The sequence below is a fragment of the Micromesistius poutassou genome (genome assembly GCF_964030765.1).
Source record: "Micromesistius poutassou genome assembly, chromosome: 18".
Classification (NCBI taxonomy): Eukaryota; Metazoa; Chordata; class Actinopteri; order Gadiformes; family Gadidae; genus Micromesistius; species Micromesistius poutassou.
Window position 1 is genome coordinate 10025366 of NC_140288.1, and position 18241 is coordinate 10043606.

Below are 18241 nucleotides of genomic sequence, written 5' to 3' on the forward strand. Positions count from 1 at the left end.
TATTATTTGAATGCTAATGTGCTAATGTTGCATTCCCCGACCCCCACTTGAGGTCACCTGATGATGTATACAGAATCACGGAAGATGTCTGACAAATAAGCTTTTAAGATTTTTGATGATATATATATATAAAAAAAAGATATATAGCCTATTATAAAAAGGCATTAATGGTGTGTGCATGCAAATAGACTGCTCAATGATTCATCGACAAAAGCAAACTCGTCATTTCAATCACTTGGACATCTGTATCATGTGCAGATGTTGATTGGGTCAAATTTATTTAATTTGCGTATCAGCCACTATGCTTATCAAAAATAAGGGCTTGACCAAGACATTACTAGGACTCCCAGAGAGTCATGCGTGCGTTCCTGTGTGCGTGCGTTTCTTTGTGCGTGCGTGCGTGAGTGTGTGCGTGTGTGCATGCGTGCGTGTGTTTGGGTGCGTGCGTGTGTTTGGGTGCGTGCTTTCCTGCGTGCGTGCGTGTGTTCCTCTGTGCGTGTGTGCGTGCGTGCGTACCCAGAGCGCGTGCCATCCTGGAGGGGGGCAGCACGTCGTCCTGGGCCCGACCGTCCGTGATCAGCACCAGAACATGGGCCACATCCTGCCTCATCCCCTGGGCCTCCTGGAACATATCCTCCAGGACGAAGCCGATGCTTTGCCCTATGTTGGTGGTGGACGGGTAGAAGTTAAAGAAACGTGAAGATAAACCTGATCTAAGCCTGTATAGAGTGTGTATGGATGATGGCTGGTTTAAGCAGCCTCACCGAGTCTGATTGGGGCTAGGTGGGGCTGCACACCTGTTAACACCCAGGTTAAAGCAGCCATCCCCACACACACACATGGAGTTCTGCAGCATGGAGCACCAGCTGGGGCATCATTGTCATCAACCTCTACAATCAACCGGTTCTCCAACATCCCCGTCCTGTGCCCTTGGAGGAACCCAGTAAAAGTCCCCTAGGTGGAGTGTGGGAGAGACCTAGGTGGCATGTAGCATGGGACGTGCTACAGCCTGCTTTTACATGACATTGAACATTACATTATACATTACATAACATATAGATGCATTTAGGTGTCTCGTGGTTTGCGTGTTCTGGTTCAACCCAATGTAGGCAGTCTACAGATGCCTAAACCCTATCCTGCTAACCCTAACCTGCTAACCCCTATTCTGCTAACCCCTAACCTGCTAATCCCTATCCTGCTAACCCCTAACCTGCTAATCCCTATCCTGCTAACCCCTATCCTGCTAACCCCTAACCTGCTAACCCCTATCCTGCTAACCCCTAATCTGCTAACCCCTAACCTGCTAATCCCTATCCTGCTAACCCCTAACCTGCTAATCTCTAACCTGCTAACCCCTAACCTGCTAACCCCTAACCTGCTAACCCCTATCCTGCTAACCCCTAACCTGCTAACCCCTAACCTGCTAATCCCTATCCTGCTAACCCCTAACCTGCTAACCCCTAACCTGCTAACCCCTAACCTGCTCATGAATAAAAGCTCAATGGTAAATATTTCCCCAGTTGTGTTTCGCTGCACTATAATATCATTGTGGAAGTAGTGTCACATTCACCAAAGCTCTCATGGCTCACAACCTGTCAAATATCACATGTCAGCGTCTGAGAGGAGATATTTTAAGGGCCCTTTCACACCTCGTCAATTCAAATCAGTTTCGGCTGAACATTGGAGCATCTCAGCCTTTCAATCGAGATCTGGTGCCCACCAAACACTCAACGAAGGTGCAACTTCAAATCCTGAATCAGATTTTATTTACTTATTTAACTATAGGCGGGAAAAAAAGCAATCAAAGATGAATAACCCATAAACTGAGACAGAGCTCAGCTTTAGTTCATGTTCTAAAGTTATGTCATGTCAACGTGTATGTGTGTGTATGTGTGTTTCAGAAACCTGTTCTGGTGTTCCCTCCACCGTAGCGCAGTGCCCTGATGGCTCTGAGCAGAGAGTTTCGGTCTTTGAAGGCGTTCAGACGGAACTCTATCCGCGGCTCGTTGCTAAAGGGAACCAAGGCAAACTGAGAGAGAGAGAAAATGATGAGGGATCAGTATCACAAAAAATAAAACCATACACACATAGGCTGTCTCTACAAACCAATACTTTGTATTATGTACAATACCCTGTCATTTTGCAGAAATTCAACATGCAATTCATTACGACATTAGGCTAATTCCGCCGCTCGTTGCTGATTGGCTGACCTGAGTGCCCTGGGGACCAATGATTGGGAAGTATGTTGCTGCTCTGAAGAGGAAGTCCTTCATTTTGTCAAAGTTGTTTGCACTGATGCTGGACGACTCATCCACCAAGAACACAATGTCGGCTTTGACCTTACCGCACGCTGTCACAAAAGGAGAGTAAAATAAATGGAAGAGTCACAACACAAAACACCCACACAAACACACCCAGGCACAGATGAGCCAGCCCAAAAAGTTAAATTCCCAGCTCATTAACTGTCTACATTGAAGATGGAGTTCATCAGAATGTATATCTAGGGTCAGGTAATATCGTCTCTCTAGTCTAAACCTTACCTGGCCCAGCGGAGGGCGTGGTCTCTGCTTTTGGCATTGGGGTGGGGCTGGTGGGAGTGACTGCTGCCATGGTAACTACGCTGGCTTGGCTGGGGGGCTTCCTGGTGGTCAAGGTCTTGGCGGGGCTGTTGGTGCTCTTGGGTGTAACTCGATCCACCAGGTTATTGGGTATGGCGACGGAGACGGGAGTCGAGGTGGTGTCAAGGCGAGATGCAGGCGGAGCTACTGGCTGGACTAGCACCAGGGGAGGGTCCGGAGCCACTGGGAAGAGGAACACTAAGTATTAGTTTACAACTGATAGCTAACTGTATCAACTTAAAGTAAACTTAAAGTACATAAGATACTTACAAGATACTTTATATCTTACTTCCCTGTTAAGCCCAAAATATAGGGAGCACAAATTGGGCCTCAAGTTTGAAGAGTAACATGAAACAGATCAAGAATCAAATGGTTTTAGCAGAAATAAGACACCGGTGGCGTTGGAGATAAGGGCGGGACTTGACGCTTCCGCGAGTTCAGTCTAGACTATAGACCTTAACCTACGTAGAACCTACATTTCTACGTAGAACCTACATTTCGACGTAGAACGGTTGTCTACATCTCTCGTGCAACCGCAGAGAAGACAGAGTCTTCACAATGTCACAGGCGTTTCACATGGGCAGATTCTGAAGAGAGGTTCAAAACACGTGTTACGACGAGGCCAGTGTCTTATGTTAACGAGGCCAGAGTGTCTTATGTTAACGAGGCCAGTGTCTTATGTTAACGAGGCCAGAGTGTCTTATGTTAACGAGGCCAGAGTGTCTTATGTTAACGAAGCCAGAGTGTCTTATGTTAACGAGGCCAGAGTGTCTTATGTTAACAAGGCCAGAGTGTCTTATGTTAACGAAGCCAGAGTGTCTTATGTTAACGAGGCCAGAGTGTCTTATGTTAACGAGGCCAGTGTCTTATGTTAACGAGGCCAAAGTGTCTTATGTTAACGAGGCCAGAGTGTCTTATGTTAACGAAGCCAGAGTGTCTTATGTTAACGAGGCCAGAGTGTCTTATGTTAACGAGGCCAGTGTCTTATGTTAACGAGGCCAGAGTGTCTTGTGTTAACGAGGCCAGAGTGTCTTGTGTTAACGAGGCCAGAGTGTCTAATGTTAACGAGGCCAGAGGGGGCTGTGCTTACGTATCCTCTGGTAGACGGTGCTGATAGGCCCCTCCACCTCCCCGTACAGGGGTCTGATGGTGAAGATGTAGGTCCGGCCATACAGAAGATCAAGCACCTTGTAGGAGGTGGCCAGGCCCAGAGTCTCCATCTTAGTGTCCAGCTCTATGGGGGGGGAGAGGGAGAGAGAGAGAGAGAGAGAGAGAGAGAGAGAGCCTATGTTATTCCCTGTTGGGGCCATTTACAATCTTTTTTGTTGTGAATATTGTGTGATTTATGTTGTGTAGAATGATAGTATTGAGGCCGGATTCTGTCTGTGTCATGGAGTGTGGCCAGTGACGCGGGCACGGATTGGGTCTCCCCCCTGACTCCGCCCACACTCACTGCCTACCTAAGCAGGTAATCAGGGTGGGGTTTGTTTGGGAAAGAGTTGGCGGTAGCAGGAGGGAAACAATTATTTGACCGTCAATTGGTGAATCATGAATGGTGAAACGTGACTGAGCGTTGCCGTGGGCATCACGGATAATGGATAACTTGTTTTCCCTAAGTTAAAAAAGTCATGAGTGCCTCAGAAGGTCTCCTGCTCCGGTCAGAATGACGCAACGCAAACTGAAATGCGTGGAAAGCCGCAACATCCCCTGTCAATCCTCCTGGGATGAACAGGTTGGGAGCGGAGGTAGAAGGCTGGTGATATTGGCATGGCGGTCCAGGGAATGTGATGGAACTCTGACCTGAGATGTGCCTCCAGGAGAGCAGATACCCCGAGGCCCCGGCTACGCTGGTCCAGGTGAGCAGCGTCCCGCTGTCGGTGGTGTTCAGTGCCGTGAAGCCGTTCACCTTGGGCATGTCCACTGGGACAGAGAACAGACGCAGTCTTACTCTACATTATACTATTATTAATATACTGAATAAAACTGCTTGAATACATTATCATTCTTGTGTTATTTATGTTTTTATATTTGTATATTTAATTCTCAATATAATTACATAGTAGAGTTTAATAAACTGTAACAAAAAATGTATTTACAACATCAATATTGATAAATTACAATATAATATTCACTAAATATGACAATCCATTTTTTTCTTAGGTCCAAGATAAGTTAATGAATACAAAATAAAATAGAAAAACTTAATGAAAAGTTTATGTGGAACAAATATTTTCACATTCCTGCAAAAGACACGTCAGCAACATAGAACGGCAACAGTATTTTGCATTCAGAAATGACTCACGTGTGCGTGCAGTGACCAGTGCTGGACTCCCCTCCCTGTCGCCCAACATGGAGGACACCTGGATCTTATAGGCCGAGCTCACCTGCAGGTTGGGGATGGTGAAGGTGGTGGCAGGGGCCCACACAAGCTGGGACTTCACACCGCCCCCTAGAGGTGGGCCGAGCACATTACAAGTCAATACGCAAGTCAGACTTTAGAACACTAATATACGCTCAAAATAAATTGAGCGTCGGAACCAGAGCTCACCAGATGATATCATATCATCCTTAGTGATCCACACATGGACTATAAGTATGGCATTAAAGTTGAATGGATATTGATTGATCGAGAAATCTGAATCAAACAGATGAACAAACCAAAACTATATTTGCATGCAAAAAATAGTCTGGAAAATAAATATATATATAATAAATATATATATATATATAAAATAAATAAATAAAAGTCTGATAAGTAGACCAATGAGATGATTGTGTTGGGCGGTGGTCGGAGAGGGGGGGAGGGGGCGGGTTCCTTACCCTGGAAGTGGCTCCAGGAGACCTTGTACCCGGACACCCCGTGGGTGGCCCTCCAGGACAGGCTGATGGAGTTGACCTCGATGTCTACGACCTTCACCTCCCTCACCGTCTGGATCAGCTCAGACTCGGAAACCGCCGCTAGGAGAACACAATGAGAACAATCCCATCTCTCCCAAAGGCACACTAGGTCCCATAACTTGTCAGGGCTTGAACACAAAATTGGATTTTACTCTCATCTGAATGTAACTTAATTTCAGTGAATTGAATTTGGTTGTGACTTAAATTTGTGAAAATGTGTGACCTGACTTTTAGCCAATGCCATGATATCCTGTGGTTAGGGAGTTGATCCTCAGCCGAAGTGTTCTGGGTTCGATGCCCAATGTCTTCCGCCTAACCTGTAGGCATCCTTGAGCAAGAAGCCCTAAAGCTGGACTTCCGGGTTAGCATGTGAAGGAGAAGGACGTGCAGCACGGGGGCTCCCAAGCGTTTATCACTATTATTTGATATATATTAGCACCACACACTACTTGAAATATATTTTTTTGCTTGGTTATTGCGACCACTGACTGTTTGGCGTTGATGGGCCGCAGCAGGCGGAAAGAGAAAGGGCAGAATTTGCCGGAGAAAGAGGCAGCCACGATGTCGCACTGTCATGGCGGAGACGTTACCCTCCCGCTGGACCTCGACAAGCTCTGCGCTGTGCTGCTATCCGACCTCACAACAACCCTCACTACAACCATGAAAATGGTAGTGGATGAAGCCTTGAGGCCCATTTCCGCTGCCTTAGATGCCGTCAAGTTGACCACCGACTCGCTTAACCTGAAGACAACCACCATGGAGACAGCTGATGGCTAAAACCGAAGATTTGGAATTACGGTCGCGTCGCAATAATCTACGCGTGATTAGAATCCCGGAGAAGACAGAGGGAGCAGACCCAGTAAAGTTCATGGCTACCTTTCTCACCGAGGTCCTCGGTGCCAGCTTCTTTTCTTCCCCACCGATTCTGGATAGAGCTCACCGCATCGGCCCAGCGTGCTCGGCGGAGGAGGGCAACGGGGCCAGACCGAGAGTATTCATTGTCCGATTCCACTACTTCAGCGATAAGGAGCGTGTTCTGAGACGAGAGAGGGACGCACAGCAGCTCAAGTACCATGGACAGAATGTTTACTTTTTCCCCGACATGACCACCAACATCGCGAAGAAGAGAGCATCCTTTGCCGGTGTGAAACGCTGCCTCTACGAGAAGCAAGTCAGGTTTTCCCTCCTGTTCCCGGCCCGTCTCCGCGTGGAGCACCGTGGGGAGAAGAGGTTCTTTGAATGCCCGAAAGAAGCCCAGGCATTTTACGATTCGTTTGGGGGGTGGGGGGAGGGTTATCCTTGGTGTTAGTCTTTTCATATCACTGTATTATCTTGTAGGACACTATCTACACACTTACCCTAATGATGTCTAATAACTCGGTAAACTCTATTAGGTTTTTGTCATGGAATGTCAAAGGCATGGGACATCCGATTAAAAGATCCAGAGTTTTGTCACACCTTAAACATTTAAACACGGATATAGCTTTCATACAGGAGACGCATATACGCAATACTGATCATGTCAGATTGCGCAAATCCTGGGTAAGCCAGGTCTTCCACTCTACCTTTAACTCAAAGGCTAGGGGTGTGGCCATATTGATCCATAAGAGAACACAATTCATTCCCACTAGCTCGATCTCAGACCCCAATGGAAGGTATTTGATTGTAACAGGTACCATACAGCAGACACCTGTTTTACTGGTTAACGTGTATGCTCCTAATTTTGATGATGCTGGCTTTGCAAACAGATTACTTAGCAGTCTCCCAGCTTTAAATACACATTGATTAATTTTTGGTGGTGATTTGAACTGCGTTATTAACCCCAAATTAGATCGCTCCAGCCCCAGACTAGCTCATCCCTCTTCCATGTCAAGGGCATTTGCAGACTTTATGTTACAAAACGGATGCGCTGACCCATGGAGGTTTCGTAATCCACATGCAAAAGAATTTTCTTTTTTTTCACCGGTACATCGCTCCTATTCTAGAATTGATAATTTTTTTGTGGATGCTAGTCTCCTTTAGGGATGTCACGAGAACCGATACTTCGGTACCAAGTCGATACCAAAATTCAAAAAACGTGACGGTACTCGTTTTTCTTAGTACCGTAGGTACCGTAGGTACCGAGGATGAAATTCCTCCGGACGTCACGTGGGCAGCATATACACCTACACGGGAACATGGAAGACGGCAACTGCAGCTGCAGCGAGTGCGACGGCTCTGCCTCGACTCGTCGATAAAAAGAATAGCAAGAGTCGTGTCTGGAAGTACTTTGCGTTTGGAACGCTGCGCCGCGCGACTGTTTCAGACGGGACCCGTTTCAATGTTGCGCTTCTAAACACGCATGGTACGACTGCGTTCGGCATCACTTACTTGATGTTGTTTTGATTGAAGATCGGCAGGTTGTAGTGTGTGCGGCGGTGAATGTGTGCGTGCGTGCGTGTGCGCGTGTGCGTGTGTGTTGCGAGCGTATGCAATTTCAAAGTAAACAAACCAACTCAAAGCCGATGCATGCATCCAAACTATTCGTTCAAAACCAAATAAACAAATCAAAAACAGCGTCGCTTATTCGCTTCAAATACTTTTTCTTTTCAAAACTTGGTAATTAATACGGCGCGGTACCGAGCGGTTGAAAACAATGTTGGCGTCTCCTGTGGCTGCCTTGCGCACCTGCGTTATATTACTTAATATTAGGTTGGAAGTTATGTTTTAAACCCCGCCATGCATGCAAGTGTAAACGCGAGCCGCATAGCTGCATGACTCCCTGCTTTCAGCACGTATTCTTTTTTTTTTAAATTATTATTACTTGAACGCTACATGCCACTGTTCTTTTTTGTAATGTTAATAGTGGTTTATTTTTATTCATTACTTGAAGGCTACATGCCAGTGCCACTGTTTTTTGTAATGTTTAAATGTTTTTAATAAATAAAGTAAATGGGATTTATTGTTTTGTTTTTGACCGTGGTATCGAATTGGGTATCGAGAATCGTGGAATTTCACTGGTATTGGTATCGACTACTCAATTTCTGGTATCGTGACATCCCTAGTCTCCTTCCTAATGTGGTTTCTACTGAATATTTGGCCATAGTTATAAGCGACCACTCCCCTTTGGTTCTTGACATGCTATTGACATCCCATCCAAGGCCGGTGGCGCCCCTTCATCTCTCACTTCAATAAGCTTAAGTCGCTTCCCGATGGCTAAGTAATAACCCTGTCCGTTTGGTAACCAAGCTAAACAAGGTACTCCTTTTAAGGTTTGTATGAATGTGTGTATATGTGATGTACAGTATATGATCAGCATTGTCTATATTAAGGTGAAATACTGTGTTTTTTTTTGTTTGTTTTTTTACTATGTTCTTTCATTTTTTTTTTTTTTTATGTAATTTCCGTCTGTCCAAGGATTGTTTGGGGTGTGGGTTGTAAATGTTTGTATGTTTGCATAAAAAAGGAAATTCAATAAAATCATTTATAGAAAAAAAAAAAGAAGCCCTAAAGCTAACCTCTACCTGCTCCTTATGACCTTCATCTGGATCACTGCAAGTTGCTTTGGATAAAAAGCAACTTCAAAAGGACCATATAGTTAACAGTTAAATGCTCCTATAAAGTTAGGGCCTATAAAGTTACGACCGATCTTCACTTGGAAACATGTCATATCTGCTGTTCCTCATTTCCTCTCAGCCTGACGCCGGTATACTTAATGAAGTGAATTCCCCACACATTATTTTGGTTTTCATTGGCAGTTAAAGATAAACCACCCCCCCCCCCCCAAACAGCTGGGACAGTGATACGCTGATGAGCGGGTTTCCGACGGCCGAGGGGCTCCGGGGACGTCCACCGAGGTTAAAACGGGAAGAACAAAACACACGACACGTCCATCAAGCAGCGACCGGAGACGCGGCGGTGAGAGGATAGACCGCAGGGCTCTCTCGCCTCTCTCTCGCCCCTCTCTCGCCCCTCCCTCGCCACCCACTTAATTACAATATCGAGGCGTTCGCTGCAGAGCTATTCAGGTCCTCAGGATGGGTCGGGTTATCACGCTGGGGCCGAGGGAACACAGAGACATGACACGGAGACAGACACGGACGTGCACATATACACACACATGCATGTTTACACAGTGGTGCACACAGAGATGCAGGCACACACACACACACGCAGGCGCTCACAGATGTGTATTTATACACATAGGATTTAAGAATGGGGGAGTTACATCCTCCAAACAATGAGGATGAGAGATATGTAGGAGTAAGAGTAAATGTAAGTATGGGGTGTGAGAAAATGACAAATGTTCAAAATGAGAGTGAGAGTCAGATTGACAAAAAGAGATAGAGCAAGAGATATTATAATATAATGGAATGGCCATTCCCCACTACTAGGATGGCTATTCCCCACTATTCACGGAGCCTGAGGCGAATAATTTATATATAATTTATATATATAATAATTTATATAGTTAAATATACAGTCAAGATTGTTTTTATTAGAGTTTTATTTGTTTTTATTAGAGTGACGAGCAGGGACGTAGGAATGAGTTTAACATTGGGGGGGGACACATATCGGAAACTTGACAGATCTGTTAATGGTTTGAACAGAAATGTCAGAAATGTAAATTAACTAGGCCTACACTGCAAAACAATCACAAATATATTTTATTCTACTAAAAAGATACATTTGTAAAGGAAAACGGCAGTTATGAACTGATAAATATCAAACCAATTCTTTAATTGCAGGCCTAATCATCCAGTTTTGTATAATAATAAATAACAGGGAAGAATGTTGATCAAAATTCTGAATACATTTTAAAAATTCTAAAAATGTATTCTAATCATTCTAAAAATGTGTTCAGATTCATAGCCTACACCCTGACAAGAAGAGCCTGGACAAGCTTCACTGCATATACAGACCTACTTTATGGCATTCCACCCACCATTGCTATTTGTCCTATGGGTGTTATTCTGATATTGAGGCAAATCATGATCACTGTCCTATAGGACTACTGCTCACAACAAAGCTAATGGGGAAAAAAATAATAAATGTTTTTGGTAGGCCAATATACACATTTAAGAGAAAATATGAAAGACATTGAATGAGTGTCGTGTGGGACTATCTATATTTTTATGAATTAGCCTGAAGCTTCAGAAAATTGTGAACAAAGCATAGTAGTGTGTGTGTGTGTGTGTGTGTGTGTGTGTGTGTGTGTGTGTGTGTGTGTGTGTGAGTGTGAGATGTCAACCTCATAGAGCACAGAGACAAACGCTCTTCAAATTAGCCTACACATATTTGTTTGAGGAGTGAATTTGCTCCAAAATTGATTTGTTTGCTGACAGCCTGCTGCTGTGGAATTGCGGACAGGTGTCATCAAAATTGGCCCCTGTAAAAAGCAACGCCTGTCCAACATCAGTCCAAGTATTGTTCATTATGGAAAGATCAGCTCAACGGGAGCATTAGTGCCAGGCAGACGCAAACTGACAAATTAGACATAGATGGGACGCGGACAAGGGGACTATTTCATAGTGGTTGGTGGAAACCGGGACAACCCTGCGCGCTGCCTTGAAGGCTCCATTGGGGGCACAAAACACCATTCAGGGGGCCGGTGACAATACGCTCTGTTGCGCTTTCAAAATAAAATCTAATATTTTTCTCCTTGCAGTATAATTTTTGGGTGGGACAAATGTGCCTGTCTCCAATATTGGAGGGGACACGTCCCCCCCCATCCCCCCCGGTTCTTACGCCCTTGGTGACGAGACGTCACGTGCTGAAAACAATATCCCGAGTTTGAGATCTCCATCATGGGATATAGCCCAATATCCTGAAATAGCGAACCCATCAAATCGCGCCATCTTAGGAGGTTCACGTGTAGCATATACTAATCTGGCATATATAATTAAGCAATAGATCACGACAGGCTGTGGTATGTGCTCATTATACCACAGTTAAGGGGCGTTGTCCGTCCCTCCGCTGCGCGTCGGGACGGCGACTTTAACCTTAACTGTGGTATAATGAGAACATTTCACTGACTGAAGTGATCTATTGCTTTTATGAAATGGTTACGTAAGTATGGCGAAATGAAAGTCATAGACACCCTTAATTTCGAAAAAGCGAGAAAGTCAGAAAAGCATTTTTTTTAACGAATACAAAAAAGTAGTCCCTCCTGGCTGCCTGCAAAGTGTACGGCGGTTGCTATGCAACACACAGTAGCGTCCTTCAGAGAGAAGGCTAGGCTAGAGACGGTAGCTTGGTTCGCCGGCAATTTAGCCTACTATCGAGTTCACTCACCGTGTGCCTATTGCTTTACAACATTTCCACCCTCTCCAGCAATCAACATATTTTTAGGCTTCAGTGAACTATGCTATTGCTTTTATATATAAATAAACAACAGTTCAAGTTAGGCGCGGAGTGATACTGAACTCTGTAAACCGAACGGGCGTCATAGCTGTGTGTATACGCTCAATATACAACAGTTGGGAACCGATCAGATCGCTTGATTTAAGCGATCTGATTGGTTTTTATAAAACCTTTTATGGTTCAAAAACAGGAAACATTACTGCCACACACTATTAACCCATAACAGAGCTAAACATCTTGCCTCATCTACCTGTGAATTGGGAAAGGGATATTTCTGGTCCCTCTGTGTTTCCGTAGACAGCGTGGATGCTGACTGTGTAGGCCGTCCTTGGGTTCAGGCCTTCAATGCGGTGAAACAGTACACTCTTCTCCAGGTACCGAGACTGGGGGCTGGTACCATCATCTACACGTACATACACATACACACACACACACATACGCACATAAACACACGATAATGAGCCAACAGAACACACTTTATGGATATCAGGACAGATGCCTGAAACTCAAACCAACCAGAAACTCAAACCGATGGCTAAAGATACAGAGTAATGTAATAATGGAGTTATGCTTGAATAAACAAGGCCCTTTACCTGTCTTCCAGGTGACTTTATACTCAGTGGCGCCTACGATGGGGCTCCACTCCACGTCTATGGAGGAGCTGGTGTAAGAGACCACCTCGAAGTTGGACACGTAGCCGAGGGGAGCTGGAAGGACAGCAGAGGGGCCTTATTCACCTAGTGGCCATTTTGGTTCCATCTCTACATGCTAGCGTTTGGAAGATGGCTGCTACTTTAACAAGGCCTCATATCTTCATTAGTGAGTACAGCTCAGCTATATATATATATATATATATATATATATATATATATATATAGCTATATATATATAAAACTGATATTTACCAATATACTTTGACACAGTTAAACTGTTACACACTGTTACACACTGTTCTACACTGTTACACACTGTAACATACTGTTATACACTGTTACACACTGTTATACCCCGTTACACACTGTTCTACCCTGTTACACACATTACACACTGTTATACACTGTAACATACTGTTATACACTGTTACACACTGTTACACACTGTTCTACCCTGTTACACACATTACACACTGTTATACATTGTTCCACTGTTAAGCGGCGGGGCACTCACAGGTGCGGAAGGTGGCTGTGATCCCGGGTCCGACCACGGTGCCAAACAGCACGTAGAGGGACAGGACATACTCAGTGTCGTACACCACGTTCCTCAGCTGGTACTCGGTGCTGCTGCTGTTCAGCGCGAGCTGCCTGGGCCGGTCCCGCCCTGTGAACTCTGGAGGAACCAGAGGAACCAGACATAGGGTTAGACGACCACATCTCCTGTCTGGGATCAGTAAAGTACATACTTTTATTATCTTATCAATGTTTAGACAAGCTATTACATATTCACTTTAGCTATAGGTCGTCGGCAAAGATTGTTTTCTCATTAAAGGCCTAAAATATTGAATGAATTTCGAATCTGAAAATGGGTGAATTTTAGTGAATTGAATGGTCAGGTTTTCATAGAATTAGAAGCAGAGATACACATCATTAGTATGAAACAACAAGGGACTCATGAGTTGAGAACTAAAAAAAACCTGGTGTTAACGAGTGCACCTTGACGATGGTCGCCACACTGAAGCTGATTTATGCAAAGCGTTAATAATAACTGCTGTGGACAATGATTTGAAATGACTCACCCAGACCAGCCAATTCAGAACAAATAAACAAGATAAGAGCAACTAATTAATTATCATCTGCATGTGTGTGTGTGTGTGTGTGTGTGTGTGTGTGTGTGTGTGTGTCCAGGCCAGTCTGCATCCTGGCAGTGTGTATGTGTGTGAGTGAGTGAGTGTATGTCCCCCAGGCAAGTCTGTAGCCTGTGTGTGTGTGTGTGTGTGTGTGTGTGTGTGTGTGTGTGTGTGTGTGTGTGTGTGTGTACCATGTGTGGGCCCCCAGGCCAGTCTGTAGCCCGTGGCCCCGGGGACTCTGTTCCATGACACCACCGCACTGTTGGTGTTCACTGCTGCCACCTTCAGGGACTGGACAGCACCACTCTCCACTGAGAGAGAGAAAGAGAGAGAGAGAGAGAGGGGGGGGGGGGCGAGAGAGCGAGAGGGGGAGAGAGAGGGAGGGGGAGAGGGAGGGAGAGAGAGAGAGAGAGAGAGAGAGAGAGAGAGAGAGAGAGCGAGAGAGAGAGAGAGGGAGAGAGAAGGGAGAGGGAGAGAGAGAGGGAGGGAGAGCGAGAGCGAGAGCAAGAGAGAGAGACATTAAATGAAGCAAAGAGAGCGAGAGCATCTATCCTGTATTGGGCTGCCTCTGCCCCAGCAGCAGCCAGCTGTGTGTGGTGCTCACGTGTCTTGGCCTTGCTGGTGGTGACGGGCCCCTCTATGTCTACGAAGATGGGGTTGATGGTGACGATATACTCGGAGCCCGTCTGGAGCCCCTGGATCATGTAGAACCTGTAGTTCTCTGCCAGGTTGATGTTCTCTATGTCGCCGTCTGCAGGAGACACAGGGAGACTCTGACAACAGAAACACGGCTGTCCAAAAGCTGACAAAAGTTAATAATTGCACTCGTTGAGAGAGAGAGAGAGAGAGAGAGAAGAGAGAGAGAGAGAGAGAGAGAGAGAGAGAGAGAGAGAGAGAGAGAGAGAGAGATATGAACAGACAGACAGATGAATAGACAGACAGACAGACAGAAAAAGAGACCTACCTGCGGACACCCAGGTGAGCCGGTAGCCGGTGGCCCCCTTCACCGCCGTCCACCGGGCCTGCAGCGTGTCCGTCGTGGCGTTCTGGACCAGCAGCTGCTCCACGGGCACCAGCTTCACTGCAAACACACCGAGTTAATAAGTAAAGTTAAATAACAGTTAAATAACATTAATAAGCTGTACAGCATTATGCTGAATAAGTACACCACGCCGGCATTAGCCATTAAGTCACGCTTACTTAAAGCTACTCAGCCTCAGGAAGCTCATGAAACAAAACCACTTACAATGTCGTCTGAAGGACAGCACACGAGTAGAGGGATTGGTAACATGTTGATGTATGTATTGTATGTCAGTGATTTATTCAGGAACATTGTCCATACGTACAATGTTCCATACATACGACAGTTTCAGAGCGTTGAGTTCATCACTCACTTGTTACTGCATTGGAAGAATATCTCGTCGTGGTCGGACATGACAAATATTACGTTACCAAGCGATGGGATATTGTGGGGAACCATACATTATGTATGTTGTTTGAACATATGCCAGTCAAAATATACATTTTGTGTACAAAAAACTAAAAAGTTACATTCAACGTCCGAATGTGTAGACCAGTATTTACGTTAGCCTACTCTCAGCTGTCAAATACAATGATGCAGCCATTCCCATTGACCGGCACCTATACATCAGCGCCCCCGTGTGGTGATGCTGTAGTATTACACCTGGACGCGTTTTCTCTCAAGAATGGATGCGCCACTCTCTGGTTTAGTTGATTCGTTCATTTAACAGGTAGAGTGCACAGCAGAGTAGGTTGGTCTGAGTGTGCTGTATCATACGTGTAAAGATTTTTGAATTTAATTTCTTAAACATTTATCACCTTATTATTTTCATTTATAGTGGTTCAATCTGTTGATGTTTTAAATACATTAAGATTCAGGCACTTATCTGAAGAACCAAACCAAACATCAGAAACCAATCCATTGGCGGTGGACTCATTAGAGAAGGATAGAGATGACGTTCTTACGTGTTTGGCCCACGATGGAGACTGGTTCGCTGGGGCCCTCCGGGTACACGGCATAAATAGTGATGGTGTACTTTTTATCTTCTTCCAAGCTGTCAATCACATGGGTGGAGGCGTCGCCAGGGAGCAGGCTCTCATAAGTCAGACCTGGTCGGTTGGCTGGAATACCCAAACACACACACGCACACACATCAACCAGGAAGAGCAATGCGTTAACGAGGGCAAATATACTCTGTGTTTGTACTGTGTGTATGTGTGTGTGTGTGTGTGTGTGTGTGTGTGTGTGTGTGTGTGTGTGCATGAGTATGTGCGTATGTGTTTGTGTCAAGATAGTAATGAGAAAGAAAGAACACTTTAAAAGTGTGCGTCTGGTTTCCATGAGAAATACTTTAGACACATCCAACAATAAGGGGGATTAAAAAAAGGTTTTGAAATGTTATTATTTTTAAAAAGCAGGGCTTCACATGATGTCACACACATTCCAGGTCACCATCTTAGTACTTTTTGCTTGGAATATTTTGGTGAAGAACTACCAAGATGGCGGCCTTGAACTTCCAACATTTGAAGGAACTGAAAGCCTCCTATTGACCGACGGAGCCTCTGGTGCTGCGCTGCTCTGTCTGGGAGAAGATCCTCGCTATGTCTCCGTTCTCTCTCTCTCTTTTTCTCTCTGTGGGGGTCTCTCTCTCTCTCTGTGGGTCTCTCTCTGTGGGGTATTACTCTCTCTCTCTCTCTCTCTCTCTCTCTCTCGCTCTCTCTCTCTCTCTCTCTCTCTCTCTCTCGCTCTCTCTCTCTGTGGGGGTCTCTCTCTCTCTCTCTCTGTGGGTCTCTCTCTCTGTGGGGGTACATTTACATTTAGGGCATTTAGCAGACGCTTTTATCTAAAGCGACTTACAATAAGTACATTTGTCATAAGAAGTGAAACAATATATCGCTGTCGGTACAGTAAATAAAGTGTAAGTACTAACAATCGCCAGGCCAACCCATTCCCCGTATACAGCAGTGATAGCTAGCTACTGCAGATGCTACACAATTAAGTACATGCTACACAAGATGCATATGCTACACAATTAAGTACATGCTACACAATTAAGTACAATGAATGAATACAACGTGCATTAAGTGCGTTCATTAAGTGCCAGGACGTACAACAGACAATAGTACAACAGACAAATAAAGGGACTGAATGGCTATGCAGAGTCTAGGTGAACTCTGAACAGGTGAGTTTTGAGTCTTTTGCGGAAGCTGGTCAGTGACTCTGCGGTCCTGACATCGGCAGGGAGCTCGTTCCACCACTGTGGTCCCAAAATAGAGAAAGAGTTGTGATTTTGCTGATTGACCTTTGCTTGCTCTTAGCGATGGCGGTACCAGACATCCAGCTGAGGTAGTTGAGTGGAGGGATTGAGCTGGGGTGTGTGGTTTGACCAACGCTTGGAGGTAGGCAGGGGCAGTTCCATCGACTGCCTTGTATGCCAGTACCATCTCTTGAATCTGATGCGGGCTACTACAGGGAGCCAGGGAGGTGGCAGAAGAGGGGAGTCACATGGGAGAATTGAGGTAGGTTGAACACGAGGCACGCTGCCAGCGTTCTGGATACGCTGCAAAGGTTTAATCACAGAGACAGGGAGTCCAGCCAGGAGCGAGTTGCAGTAGTTGAGGCGGGAGATGACCAGCGCTTGGAGCAGCTGAGCAGCTTCCCTTGTGAGGAAGGGCAGTATCCTGTGAATGTTGTAAAGTGCAAATCTGCAGGATCGGCAACATAACTGGTTGTCCAGTACCACACCAAGGTTTTCTGGCAGTTGGAGACGGAGATACAGTGATGTGTCTTGACAGTGACCAGTAAGTCCATGTGTGGGCAATCCTTCCCCGGTATTAGGAGGAGCTCAGTCTTGTTGAGGTTAAGCCTCAGGTGATGGGTAGACGTCCAAGTGCTGACGGCTGCCAGACATTCAGATATGCATGTTGCAATCAGGGCTTTGTCAGAGGAGGGGGAAAGAGAGGAATAGCTTGTGTCATCAGCATAGCAGTGATATGAAAAACCGTGTGATGTAATTACAGAGCCCCAGAGATCTGGTATAGAGGGGAGAACAGAAGGGGGCCCCAGTACAGAGCCTTGAGGGACACCAGTGTCAAGTGTTGGACAAGGAGCCATTCCATGTTACCTGATAGGTGCGATTCGACAGGGCAGATTCAGCAATGCCAAGTTCGGCGAGAGTGACAAGGAGGATCTGGTGGTTGACCGTGTCAAATGCTGTGGACAGGTCGGGGGAGAATGAGAACCGATGAGAGGGACGAGCCCTGGCAGCACGGAGGGATTCAGTCAACCGCGAGGAGAAGCTGTCTCAGTGGAGTGTGCCTTCTTGAGCCTGACTGGTGAGGGTCAAGCAAATTTGTTATGTGAGAGATAGGAGGACAGTTGGTTAGAGATGACACGTTCAAGTGTTTTAGAGAGGAATGAAAGAAGAGATACCGGTTTGTGGTGCTGGATATCAGTGGTGTCAAGGGTTGGTTTTTTGAGGAGAGCCTTAATCTGTCTTGAAAGATAGGGTATCTCTCTCTCTCTCTCTCTCTCTCTCTCTCTCTCTCTCTCTCTCTCTCTCTCTCTCTCTCTCTCTCT

General features: G+C 45.6%; 1 protein-coding gene across 1 annotated transcript in view; it reads right to left on the minus strand.

Annotated features, from left to right (window-relative positions):
- col7a1l (collagen type VII alpha 1-like) overlaps window positions 1-18241 on the minus strand; it is a gene marked incomplete at both ends in the record, with an annotated part of 78490 nt that overhangs the window by 47943 nt on the left and 12306 nt on the right. Inside the window, 15 exons of the mRNA XM_084483302.1 lie at window positions 517-660; window positions 1906-2029; window positions 2211-2350; window positions 2541-2801; window positions 3709-3852; window positions 4419-4538; window positions 4921-5067; window positions 5439-5576; window positions 12109-12261; window positions 12452-12565; window positions 13026-13184; window positions 13833-13952; window positions 14246-14392; window positions 14606-14722; window positions 15628-15783. Coding sequence (XP_084339428.1) covers window positions 517-660; window positions 1906-2029; window positions 2211-2350; window positions 2541-2801; window positions 3709-3852; window positions 4419-4538; window positions 4921-5067; window positions 5439-5576; window positions 12109-12261; window positions 12452-12565; window positions 13026-13184; window positions 13833-13952; window positions 14246-14392; window positions 14606-14722; window positions 15628-15783 — 2184 coding nt within the window. The remainder of the gene's footprint in view (window positions 1-516; window positions 661-1905; window positions 2030-2210; window positions 2351-2540; window positions 2802-3708; window positions 3853-4418; window positions 4539-4920; window positions 5068-5438; window positions 5577-12108; window positions 12262-12451; window positions 12566-13025; window positions 13185-13832; window positions 13953-14245; window positions 14393-14605; window positions 14723-15627; window positions 15784-18241) is intronic.